Raw genomic sequence first — 13,520 nt, 5'->3', positions numbered from 1 at the left:
TACGCATTGAACTATAAGCGGAACTAATGACTAGGGGGTAGGGACGAATCAATAGGAGATTAAGAGTGGGCGCCTAATAAAAACCGGCCATCCATTTAGGCACCTTGCATTTTTTAATGGAGAATCCCACATGCCTCAAGAATTAATATATATATTTATGTTAAATAATTTTATAAGTTTAAAGATCTATTTTGCAGTTAAGTTTTTTTGGTGAAGAGATGGAATTACCTCTTTAAAAAATACATAACAAAATATTCATAAATGACACTTAAAATATATACATTAACAATAAAATATTCATTTATTTCACATAATACACATAGTTTATAGTTGAAGGAGAGAAAATGTACAAGTTATCTAGATAATATTTATAGTAAAAACTCGATAAATAATATTTAAAGCTCATTTATTAACAATAAAATTTTTATTTATTTCACATAATTTATGTGATTTATACTTGTTGAAGGAGAGTAAATTAACAAGTAAACCGGATAAAATTTGCAGTAGAAATTTTATAAATAATATTCAAAATTTATTTATTTACAAAAAAATTTGTTTATTTTACAAAGTCTACGTGGTTTATACTTATTGAAGGAGAGAAAATTTTCATATTATATAGATAAAATTTATAACAAAACATCTATAAATAATGAGTAAAATCCATTTATTTTCAACAAAATGTTCATTTATTTTATAAAGAAACAATTTCATCTTTTCATCGAAAAACTTAATTGCATAAAAAGCTTTTGGACCTTCAGATTTTATTAGACCTTTAATGTAGATGTGTTGGTCCTAGAGGTCTGCAGTTCAATTCTCCCTTTTTTAATAGTCAAACTTGAAAATAATGTATAATTTGCATACAAAAACTTTTAAGCTGGACCCTTATACGCTTTTTAAAAGTTGATGTAGGCTATTTTTTTTTTAGGCATGCGTTTTACTCCCTTTTTAGTCAACATGTAGTTAGAATTATTGAAAATTATTTGATTAAAATTGCAATATTGCAGAATAACATAATTAAATTTTTTGATTTATTTTAATTTTTGAGTTAATATATCAAAATGAAGAAATTTGTTAAATTTATACTTAGCATAATTAAAAATTTAAATAAAAATACTAAAAGAATTCATGCAGGCTGTCTAGCTTGCCTTTAAACCCTATTAATGAGAACCATGCGTGAAAAAAACATTTGAGCTCTCAAAGATTAGGTTAATTTTTATTAACAGTTCTAAAGACAAGTCTTATTTTAGTTAAATTTCTTTCTTTCTTTCTTTTTGGCCAAACTTATTTTATTCAACTTTCAATTTTGCCTTTATAGGTTTGAGTTTCTCAATCCGGTAATGACCTTATTAATCATGTCATGTTATTAATAAAATCATTTATTTGCATTCCACATGATATTCTTTATCTATGTCGTGGTTGGGGGATAAAGTGAAAAAAAAAAAAAACAAGTCGATTTGTAACCTAAGCTTTGTCTTTATATATTATACTCATGCACATAAATTTTTTTTATCTTGAATCTTAGCTCTTTTTTTCATTTTTAAAATTTGTTACAATATCTGAAACAAAAAAATTTAAATATAATATTTTAAATTTAAAATTCAAATTTAAATTTATCAATTCAAACATAACCTACAAATAAATGACAATTGCCGAATAGCAAAGGATTATTTTCACTTCATCAATCAAGTGACTAAAATAAAATAGGTTAATAAATTAAGCTTTTATTACTTTCATTTTTAAGTAAGGTACTAAAAATTATTTTGTTCATTGAACTGATCAAGAAACTAGTTCAATAGTTAATAATAAAAACCATAGTCTAGAACCACCAATGAGGATTGTGTTGCAAATTAAGGTTTTAATTTCTGTTAAAGGATGTGCTTATATTTAGTATCCGATCACATCTTGAACAAAAGAATACCTATGTAGCAATAAAAAATAACACTCAAACCGATGATAAATAAAGCATTTTATCAAACCTCCATATTATGTAATTAGTTTACTTGTCATTTTTTTCTGATAAAAGATGAACTAATATTATAAACGAACATAAACTACATTAGGAAAGCGGGATAATGAGACAGTACCGATGCCATGTTGCGGTATTTGCAACTTCCACGGGGTGTCGTCTAAGTCCTAAAAGATAGGAAAACACATCATAAACACAAGTCTCTGAAATTAAAAACAGTAAAGCTTGTTGCAGCGCTTGGAACTGAACTTGGAGTTTGCCGATCTTCCCTGAACTTGGGTAATCCGAAGCATGGACAAGACTTGTACGCCAACTGATAGTGATGTGAATTACAGTTGATGTCCCCTGTCGTTGGAACTGAGAAAATTCCATCAACCAGTAACTTTGAAATCTGCTGCATAATTCCGTCGCCACATTGATATGTGAAATGGTGTAGACCCCAGACATCTGAGTTTGTGCAGGTAACGATATACTGTGAAATGCAGATATGTAATAACTTGAGGGAGATTGCTGATAAAATTTCATCCATTATTGGCTTTATTCTGAAGAAACCACGAAGCATCCAACAATATGCGGACGACGAGACGAGAAGGCATAAGAAAACGTGTGGAACATGGAACGCGTCTAGCTTGGATTCCGTCCCCACAAAAAACCTTTTTGTATTTCTCTTGAAGCTCTGGATCATTCCACTTTTTACCTTTCTCATCAAATAAATGTAAATATACTCCCTCATTTTATTACTTTCAATATGTTTTATTGAAATAAACATGTTAGATACTTAAGATGTTACACGTGTCTTATTGATTGAGTCTTTTATTGAGTTGGTTCAATGTATATATGATTGTATATGCAGAGGTTGAGGGCCATATATATCTAGTCCAAGTACATTGTATCTGACTCCTTGGATTAATAAAACTATTTTAATTCTATCATGGATTGTGTGTACTGCTATTTACAAAACAAAATGTTAAATTTCATTGATTCTGACATACATGAAAAAATAGTGATAAAATTAATCTTCACTTTGGCTCTATAAATAAAGCCATAAGAGTAACAGGAATGCCTAGTCTTATCCATTACAATACCTTAGTTTCCTCTACCTCATGATGATGTTCTCTAGTATTACAATATTCCTTATCGTCTTCTTCGTCACTCTCTTGTTCGTCATCTTCTTGTCACTCATAAGACACTTTAGAAATGGTTCTTCGTCAGTTTACCAGAACCTTCCTCCTGGTCCGACGAGGCTGCCTCTTATCGGCCACCTTCACTTGCTCGATGACGACTTGCCTCACCGGACTTTTCAGAAGCTTTCAGCTCAACATGGATCTCTCATGCACTTGCAGCTAGGTTCTGTGCCAACCTTGGTGGTCTCATCCTCAGACATGGCCAGAGACATTTTCAAGAACCACGATCTTGCTTTCTCTGGCAGGCCTGTGTTGTATGCTGCTAAACGTCTCGCCTATAATTGCTCAACTCTGAGTTTGGCTCCTTATGATGACTACTGGAGGCAGATGAGGAAGATCGTGATATTGGAGCTTTTGAGTTCCCGGAGGGTTCAAGCTTTTCGAGCCGTGAGATCTCAAGAGCTCAAGCTTTTACTTGACTCCATAGCTGCTTCAGCTTCATCATCACCATCAAGCTCTGTGAACTTAAGCGAGCTGACACTTCTGCTGAGTAACAAAATTGTGTGTCGGATTGCTTTTGGTGGTAAGAACATGCATGAGGAAGGAGATGATAATGCAAGAAAGTTTCATGAAATGCTCAGAGAAACTCAGGAACTGTTAGGAGGATTCTGTCTTGCTGATTTCTTTCCATGGTTGGGATGGCTTAACAAGTTCAATGGTCTGGATCGAAGGATTCAGAAGAACTTTAGAGAATTGGATGACTTCTTTAACACAGTGATTAATGAGCATAGAGATTCAGGTTATACTAAGCATGAAGCTGATGATAATGATGATGACCTTGTTCATGTGCTTATTCAACTTCAGAAGGATCTCAATCAGCCAATCTCCATCACTGACGACCAAATAAAAGGCGTGCTTTTGGTAACTATGTTAATATTACTTTTTTTTTTTCTCCCACATGAAAACTTTGCTTCTTCCTCCCAATTAATATATGTTAATAATAAGACGCCAATCTCTCATCGAAATAATGTAGAGAGATAAAGTTTAGGTTTGACCACTAATGCAACTCTGTTTTCGTATCTCCATTATTTGGTCAACCTGGACAGAAATCAGCACATCCATGTAATTAGATTGGAGAGATTCACAGCCACATAAGAGATAGGAATTACAAATGTTGGGTCCCAACCTCTCACAAAAAGAGTGGGCCCAAACTTATGCTATCATCCTCTTTCCTTCTGTGATTTTACCTTGAAGTGCTTTGAGTGCTGGCAGGGCATGGGCATCAAAATCTAATTCATGTGATGACCTCTAATACTCCAATTGATGTCTCTACTTTTCTTTTCTTTTCTTTTTTTTTTTGGTTTCTTATGATTATTAGATTATACATAAAATAGAGACATCTTGATACCTCACTGCGATGAATTACGATTTGCATTTTTTAAATATATTTTAAAGAAAATATCTTAAAATTGTGCAATTTTGATTTGTTTTCTTTCAAAATAAAAAAAAATCAAAATTGTATCGTCACCATTAGATATTAAAATGTCTTTCATTCTTTATAAAATCTAATGATTCAAAAGAGAGAAAAAGAATTAGAAGTTTGTGGCATTACAAAGAGCACTAAAAAGAGGTAATAGGGTTCCATGCTAGTGAAAAATTGCATTTTTGAAGGAGCAAGAATATTGAACTGTCTATGGTGGGTATATGCAGGACATATTTCTAGCTGGAACGGACACATCTTCAGCTACACTGGTGTGGACAATGGCTGAACTAATCAAGAACCCAAATTCAATGAAGAAAGCACAGGAAGAGGTGAGAAAATTTGCTAAAGGAAAACAAATGATAGAAGAGGAAGAGCTTGGAAGCCTCATATACCTCAAGTCAGTGGTGAAAGAGTCATTGAGACTGCATCCACCAGCACCATTACTAGTACCAAGAGAAACCAGAGAGGCTTGCAAGATCAAAGGGTTCGATATTCCGGCGAAAACCCGGGTTTTCGTTAATGCAAAATCCATAGGGACCGATCCAAAAGAGTGGGAGAATCCAGAGGAGTTCAAGCCAGAGAGGTTTGTGGATAGGTCTTCAGTGGATTATGGTTACGGTGGAGGACAACAATTTGAGATGATGCCATTTGGGGCAGGAAGAAGAGGATGTCCAGGGATCAGTTTTGCTATGCCAATGGTGGAGCTTACACTTGCAAATCTTTTGCATCGTTTTGATTGGGAACTTCCAAGTGGGGTCAAGAGTCATGAACTTGATATGCAAGAAGCATTTGGAGTTACAATGCACAAGAAATCTCATCTTTGCCTAATCCCTCACCCTGTATATGCCTAGTTGTTGTTATTTCCTTTATTTCACTTTAAAACTTGATTTAGATGGAAAGAAAATAGGAAAGAAGATAGAAAAAGGAGAAAAATAGGAAGAAAAATTTCTAAAAATAATAATTTTTTAATCATTTTTAAGAGTTTTCTCCCATAGTTTTCTTCCTTCCTTATTTTTCTTTCCATTTAAACATGGGGTAGTTGTTATGTTAAGAAAAAGAAATATAGAAATAATCTTTGAATTTTTTTTTTCCCTATTGCAAGTAGTAACACCACTAACCAGTTTTGATATGATATCTTTCATGTCGGAAAAGAGTTAATTTTTTTTTTTAAACTGATGGTAATAAAGTGTTATTTCTGAATATACTTGCCATTTTATTTAAGGAAAAAGCTTAACTAATTCGTGCCAGCATGTATGAGACTAGTATTTAGTCAATAGTCAATGTACAGTAACATTTACCTTAAAAAACTCTACACGATAACATTGCAATTATTAGTAAACTATTTTTTACTCGGGTTTGATGCTAAATCAACATTAGGAGACAAAAACCACATGTTTGTTATTTGGAAAAAAGTACTTTTAGAAAGAAAATGTAAAATAAATTTATAAAGAAAATGAGATAATTGTATTTCCTTTTCTTTAAAAAATATTTTTTTCCCTTACCAAACACTGTTATTGACACTTGCAAAATATTTGACTACTATTGATTTTGAACGCTTACATACATGAGAGAAAAATATAGTTTAATCAATTAATTATTAATTTTTATCATTGTTTTTGGACCTAATTATAAAAAAAAGTGATAATTACTTTAATTATCTTTTTGTGATGAATTATGAAAAAAATATTTTAACTATCATCATTGTTTTTTTTAATAAATAAGTTTGGAGGAATTATTCAAACTGCAAAAAATGCTACGAAAAATTTAAGGGTGTGTTTGGTACTTTGGTTTAAGGAGAGAGAAGAGATTTTAATGAAAGAAGGTTTGATATTATCTTGTTGGTTTAAGAGAGGAAGGAAGGAAAAATAATTATATATAAACAATTTTACTTTTATTTTATTAATGTTTACATACTATAAAAATATATCTATATTTTTTAAATTTATTATAGAAAGTATATTGGTTAAAATATAACAAATTTTATCCCTCTTATTCAAATTCTCTCAATTTAAAGGAGAGGATTTGGAAGGAGGGAACCTTCCCTCCAAATTTTAAAGCAAACAAGGAGAGGGAAGCCTCCATCCCACCAACCTGACATTCCTTAAAAATTAAATAATTAAATCGTATTGTACCTAATGAAAGAATGTTTGCTGGTAGGTGTCATCAGCACTAGGTAGGTATTGGTTGAAGTTTTTGTTTGTCTTTTTTTTTTTTTAAGTTTTGTATTTTAATTTTTTATTTGGTTTATGTTGTATTATAGGTTTGTATGCTTTCACTTACTTTTTGTTTGGTTGCATGATTATGTTGCTTTTATTGCTTTCTGGATTAGTAAGTGTAATATTTGTTGATAATCGATAAAATTGACTTTTTTTGGACAAAAGAAAATTTAACTAAGCCTTGTCACGTCAATAAGCAATGGATGTAGTTCTCTTAAATTTATTAGATTGTACGCAAATGCCTCCTGAACTATAAATAAAAACCTTTTAAAATAATGCCTTGATTTTAATTCTCAAAATTCAACTTATCTAAATATTTTATCATAATTTTTTTAAAATATTATATTAACAATGAAAAATTCTATTCCAAACAATTAAAAATTCAAAGGAATTTATTTATTATTAAATCATTGAGTTTAAAAATAAAAAAGATGATAACTTAAAAGTCTAGACAACTTCATGGAATCTATGTATCTAATATAATCTACTGTTTAGTAGTTAAAAAAGATAAAAGAAAAAAATTTGTACTTTTTCAGGAGCGTTTAATATTTGAATTTTTTTTTGGAATAATATTATCCAAAATTTTTTGCAAAACAATATAATGTTGGCCTGCTGTTAGTATAACGATCGTTAAGTATTTTTGTTGACCGATAAAATTATTCGTGTCACTTCCAGATTACTTCTTCTCTCTCTTCTTCTTTCTCCTTCTTCTTCTCTCCTCTTTTTGCTCTAATGATCTCATGCCATGTGCTCGGCAATCTCGTCGAAATAAACACAGCAACCACAAGCAATAGGCAGTGCATCACTGTCCCTTCTCTTTCATTTCCCTTCTCCTATCTCTGCTCTCTCAATTTGTTCACTCCTTGCTGCTCCTGTCACCGTCATGCAGAGAGAAAGGGAGATCACTTCTAAGGCAAGAATATCATAGCTCCAAATCCCCAAGAAATGGAAGGACAGAGACACCAGCCCTAAAAGAACCAAAATCTGGATTGACCCTAAGCCCAAGTCGGAGCGAAAGGTCTTTGTTGTTTATTGCCTTTCCAGAAATGGCCAGCTCGAGCACCCCCATTTCCAAGAAATTGATGGAGTAGAGATGGGTTGTTATGTCACGCAGAGCAAGCATAAACAATTCTAGATGAATATATACAAACAGAAGTAATCGGCAACAACATAAACGAAGCACGTTCTTGGGGGGGGGAACGAAGTGAAGAAGAAGTAGTTGGAAAAAATAATAATCGCTTATCATGCAAACGAGAGGGGAAACGACAACAATTTGCAGTGGATTTTGAATTGGAAGGAGAGTCGTCTCTGGAGTGAAACGAAGGAGGGAGTTGAGTGAAAGCACTTCCAATGAGGGACGTTGGAGCAGCCATGGCTCGCAAGAGAGAGAACATGACGGGCTAGAAAGAGAGTAAGGAGGATGAATCTGATTTTCCGATGATCACGAGGAGGCGAAACCAGTCTTGGAGCTCCATAGACCTCAACAAGTACAGGGTGTACAAGTCTGAGTCTTTCGGCGACTCTTATGAGAAACTCGCCATCGACCCCTCGACTCAGATGGATCATAAGCGACGGCGAAGGAGGGCGATCAGGGAAGAGAAAGAAATTGAGAAAAGAAAAGATCCGGGAGTGACACGTGTAACTTTATTGGTTAACAAAAATATTTAATGGTGAACAAGCGGTTACACTAACAACAGGCTAACATTACACTGTCTTGCAACATTGCTCCTAAAACAACATGGAAAATTAAATGCTTTGAGAGAAAAATTTTAAAATATTTTTATTTTTTAAAAAAATTAAATTAATTAAATTTTAAATCTTCACTAAAAATATCTTCTCATTTAATATTTGATAATTATATCCAGCAGGCGTAGGAGGATTAAAAAAAAAAAAAAAACCCCAAACCTCTCCCCCCATTGTAGTGAGTTAAAAAAAAACATATATAATATAAATGCATCCTAAAATTGGAATTAAAAACTACCTTCATTTCAACATTTCACCTTGTAAAATATTTTTCCCATACCCATATACATATACATATATATATATATATATATATAAAAGAAACACTTCGTTTCCTCACCGGTTCTTTGGGTTTAGGGTTTAAGCCTATACTAACCGGAATCACAACTTGTAATGGCTTCTAGGGGTAATCACGAACTAGTAGCTTACAGAGTTGAAGAAGAAATTGAAGAAGATGACGACGACGATGGGGAGCCCGAAGGCTGGGATGACTGGAACGGGGATGACGATGAAGGAGGAGAGGGAGGCTCTGGATCGGATTTTCTCTGTCTCTTCTGCGATTCCAAGTACAGTTCGTGCGATTCCTTGTTTGAGCACTGCGCCAAAGTTCACCGCTTTGATTTTCATCGCATTAGGAAAGATCTTAGCTTGGATTTTTATGGCTCTTTCAAACTCATTAATTACATACGCTCACAGGTTAGAATTTGGAAAGAGGGTTTGTTTGTGGTTGGCTTGACACTCCAGGTTATCGTATTATTAAGTACTTAATAAATTTGCGGAATTGGATTATTGTTTTCCGTTTGTACTGAACTTGCAGCTGGAGAAGCACCAGAAAAGGCAATGGCCCTTCTGTTTTGAATTCATATATAAAACTCTTTTTTTTAAATGATACTATAAAACATTTTAGCTTGAGTCCTAGGCTCTCTCTTTACTTCGTACTGTGGGTTTGTTGATGAGAATAATAAAGTGGAAGCTAAAGGCAATCTTTCAATGGTAGCTCATCTTTTGCATTGAAGGGATGGTTGAACTCAAGCGTTGGCCAAATGGAAAAACAAAAGAACTATTTTATTTATTTAATTTAATTTTTTTTTACGGTACTAGATGCTTACTTCTAAATGTTCTTACCAACTATGGGTTTTCCTACCCTCTTCCACCAGGTAGCGGATAACAAATGTTGGAGCTGTGGATTGACATGCCAGTCCAACAAAGACTTACAGAATCATTTGCATGACACAGTAAACTTCAAGGATATTAAGTGTCTATGGGATGATGAGAGATATCTAAAACCGTTCATACAAGATGATTCGTTGTTGTACAGTTTTGATGAATCTGAAGAAATTGAAGATGAGCAGTTTACACCAATTAATGAGGAGGAACTAGTGGGGGATTTGAAGAACTCTGAAGAGATTTGCGGTGGTGATCAAAATACTGTGGAAAAGATGGTACTTAATGCTGATGACTTTGATATGACTAGTGTAAAGGGAACTACTAATTCTGTTAATGATATTGACAGTCCTAGTTCATGGGACAAGGATCTTATAAATGATAAGGACTCGAGAGGGTTTCTTTCATCAAATGACAAGAATCAAGAAGGTCATTTGACATCTATCTCCTCAAGTCGTCTTGCAAAGCACGTCATGAAGGTTAATGAAAATTATTTTGGAGCTTATAGTTCATTTGGCATTCATCGTGAGATGCTGAGTGATAAGGTTAGCTGGTTTCTTTTTCTTAGGCTTCTTGTTTAAATTATTTTTTATTTGTAATTTCAGAAAAATTGAAGCTTCAAATGGAATATTAAATGCTATCTACTGTGCTCTCTCTCTCTCTCTCTATATATATATATATAATAAAAGTCATAGCATTCTTCACGTAGGTGAGAATGGATGCATATGGTAATGCTATTTTGAAGAACCCCTCTCTCCTAAAGGGTGCTGTAGTTATGGATGTAGGTTGTGGAACTGGAATCCTCAGGTGAGATACATGATTTTATTGAATTTGTTATACTGCTAATGCCAACTTTCTATAGCAAATCTTGGATTATAAAATTTTGTTGAAGTTCTGATTCAATTCTCTTTAATGTATCTTTGAAATTTAATAGTGTCATAATCCAAATATGAATTCATAATCAAAGGACTATTCTTTATTGTAATTCTTTCAAGGATTGTAATGTTCAATTAGAGGCTTACCCATGTAGATATTAGTGCAATATAAGATAGAAGCCCTTTTTTTAATTATGTCAGCCATATATTAATTTTCCCAACTGAGACCATGATGAAATGAATTTTGAGTTCAAAAACATGTCTATGATGTATATTTATGAATTATGTTTTGTTTTTTCTGATCATCTACTATGCTTGGTGATTCATTCAATTTAAACTGAGACCATGATGAAATGAATTTTGAGGGCAAAAAACATGTGTATGATGTATATTTATGAATTATGTTTTGTTTTTTCTGATCATCTACCATGCTTGGTGATTCATTCAATTTAAGAGTTTGACATATCTTTTTTTTTTATGATCATTTTTCTTTAGCCTTTTTGCAGCTCAAGCAGGGGCTTCAAGGGTGATTGCAATTGAGGCTAGTGCCAAGATGGCAGCAGTGGCGTCTAAGGTTTTCTTATACGATAGTTTAAAAAATTTTATTTTTAACTCAATCTTTGGTGTTTCAACACAATTACTGTATTTTTTTTTTTTTTGGCTTGTCAATCTTATAATTCAGGTTGCAAATGATAATGGTCTTTTGCATTGCAAAAACCAAAGTCAAGCTGATGGCCTCCAGAAGGGAGTAATAGAAGTGGTCCAGGGTATGGTTGAAGAGGTTGATAAAAACGTTGAACTTCAACCTCAGAGTGTTGATGTATTATTAAGTGAATGGATGGGATATTGCCTGCTGTATGAATCTATGCTTAGCTCAGTCCTCTATGCACGGGACCGGTGGTTGAAGCCTGGAGGGGCCATTCTTCCTGATACAGCAACCATTGTGAGTTCCCCTCCTCAAAGGCTTTTTGGTTTTCTCTGTTGTTTTGGTGGTTTTGTCTGACTCTATTTTTTTTTTTTCGTTCTATTTCTCTCCTAGTTTGTTGCAGGTTTTGGAAAAGGGGGTACAAGCCTTCCTTTTTGGGAAAATGTGTGTGGTTTTGACATGTCTTGCATTGGCAAGGAGTTGGTGAACGATGCTGCCCAATTTCCAATAGTTGATGTTTTGGACTATGAAGATTTGGTCACCGATTCTGTGATCCTTCAGGTTGGTTCACTTTCTGAATGTGGTTGTGTTGCACCTGGAGATACTTGAGTAGTTGAGTTCTTATCAGTGCTGAATATTTTGTCTGCTTTTCACAATTTTTAATGATCAGTTAAAATAGGTTTTGAACTGCACATGCAATTGTAATCAAACTCAAACTTTTCCATGTTTGCTTATGGTGAATTGTCTTGTTAAATTTAAGACACTTGATGGTTTATATGTCATCAGAAAGTAATATCCTTATCAAATGTTATCTCTGCGCTTCTCTTCCCCTCTTTTCCCCAATCACACCAGGTACCAAAATATCTAGTTTCTATCATTGAGGGACTAAAATGTGAAGCTGGCTGTCTTTCAGGGACAAAACAGTAATTTACTATGTGTATGTTTGTCTTTTTTGGGCCGTTCTGATTCTCAGTTTGGAGTACCCAATAGATGAATTAAATTCCTCTTTGATAGTGGCAGAATAAGCCTTTTGTTTTGAGCATAGGTGGTAAATTTACTTTGGGATGATTTATCTTCTCCAGTAAATTCAGAACCCAATTTGTAGTTTTTGCTGACTGTCAATATGCATTTTCCTTTGCCCCTCCAGACTTTTGACTTGGCAACTATGAAGCCTAATCAAGTGGATTTCACTGCAACAGCTACTTTGGAGCCAATGCTGAATTCTTCCCACACCAAACATTTAGATTCAAAAACAGGATGTTGCTGGTGTTATGGAGTTGTCCTGTGGTTTGAAACCGGATTTACGAGCAGGTTCTGCCAAGAAACACCAGCCGTGTTGTCGACTTCTCCACACACGCCGAAAACACATTGGTCGCAAACAATTTTGACATTTCGAGAGCCCATTGCCATGAGTTACGAGAAAGCTAATGCAGGAAAAGTGGCAGCAATTGGCACCAATGTTTATCCAGCTGTAAAGATTGATTTGCGTGTTAGTATTGTCCGATCAACGGAGCACCGCAGCATCGACATTTCTTTAGAAGCTGTTGGTGTTGGCACTGATGGTCGGAGACGAAGTTGGCCGGCACAGCTCTTTAGTCTGCAGTAGAAAGGCTGAAGGACCTCTATAGCAGAAACATGTTACTGGCAAGTTTTGTTGTTGTTATCTGCTTAGAATCAGTTTTGTAATGTTAAGAGCTCTGATTCCTGCTATTTGGGTAACTATGTCCCCTGAAATATCCATGTTCTTTGAGCGCGCACTAGTGCATAGTTTTGCTACATTGAATGTGCAAGATTCCTGAAGAGGCAAAATATTGTATTGGATTTAAAATGCGGTTCCCTGAAAATACTGAGTTTCAAATTTGTGACTATTTACTCATCAGATTGCAACTCGTCTATTTCTTTTCTTTTTTTGGGTGGTTTTCCTTATGTAATATTAGTACAAAGCAAGAAAGTTAGCCTAATATCAATTGTTGCTGCATCAGACATTGGAAGGAGAGGAGTAAAGCCCAAAAAAAAAAAAAGAATTAGGAATCAGGATAAAACATTTGACAAGACTGAAATAGAATCTTAATATTTTGTATTTTAAATTTGCGATATGAGTGATTATTATTATTATTTAAAGTAAGACTTAACACCTCCGAATGTGGGTTTGAATCACTCCATGAAAGCAGATTTCTGTTTTTTCTTTTTTAGAAACGGTCAAAAATATATAAAATGAAAGGAGAAGTCATAAAGATAATTTTTTCTAAAATCTTCTTGTTCTTAAGTCAAGTCAACAATGGTGTGTGGTCAATAATAATGTA

General features: G+C 33.8%; 2 protein-coding genes across 2 annotated transcripts; both read left to right on the top strand.

The window, feature by feature from the left end:
• Positions 1-3,023: 3,023 nt before the first annotated feature.
• Positions 3,024-5,464, top strand: LOC129316188 (cytochrome P450 71A9-like). Its single transcript, XM_054960487.1, has 2 exons — positions 3,024-4,011; positions 4,801-5,464. Exons 1-2 carry the CDS (start codon positions 3,070-3,072, stop codon positions 5,422-5,424), a joined length of 1,566 nt encoding a protein of 521 aa, XP_054816462.1. The 5' UTR covers positions 3,024-3,069; the 3' UTR covers positions 5,425-5,464.
• Positions 5,465-8,877: 3,413 nt separating this feature from the next.
• LOC129315041 (probable protein arginine N-methyltransferase 3) lies at positions 8,878-13,121 on the top strand. Its single transcript, XM_054958549.1, has 7 exons — positions 8,878-9,228; positions 9,690-10,241; positions 10,406-10,503; positions 11,067-11,145; positions 11,254-11,514; positions 11,611-11,778; positions 12,365-13,121. Exons 1-7 carry the CDS (start codon positions 8,926-8,928, stop codon positions 12,821-12,823), a joined length of 1,920 nt encoding a protein of 639 aa, XP_054814524.1. The 5' UTR covers positions 8,878-8,925; the 3' UTR covers positions 12,824-13,121.
• Positions 13,122-13,520: the final 399 nt, after the last annotated feature.

This window comes from Prosopis cineraria, unplaced genomic scaffold, assembly GCF_029017545.1.
Source record: "Prosopis cineraria cultivar Desert tree isolate PC_DT_omini unplaced genomic scaffold, ASM2901754v1 PC7, whole genome shotgun sequence".
Taxonomy (NCBI): domain Eukaryota; kingdom Viridiplantae; phylum Streptophyta; class Magnoliopsida; order Fabales; family Fabaceae; genus Prosopis; species Prosopis cineraria.
Note: the sequence above shows the minus strand (reverse complement) of the source record. Positions and strands in the feature narration are given on the sequence as shown.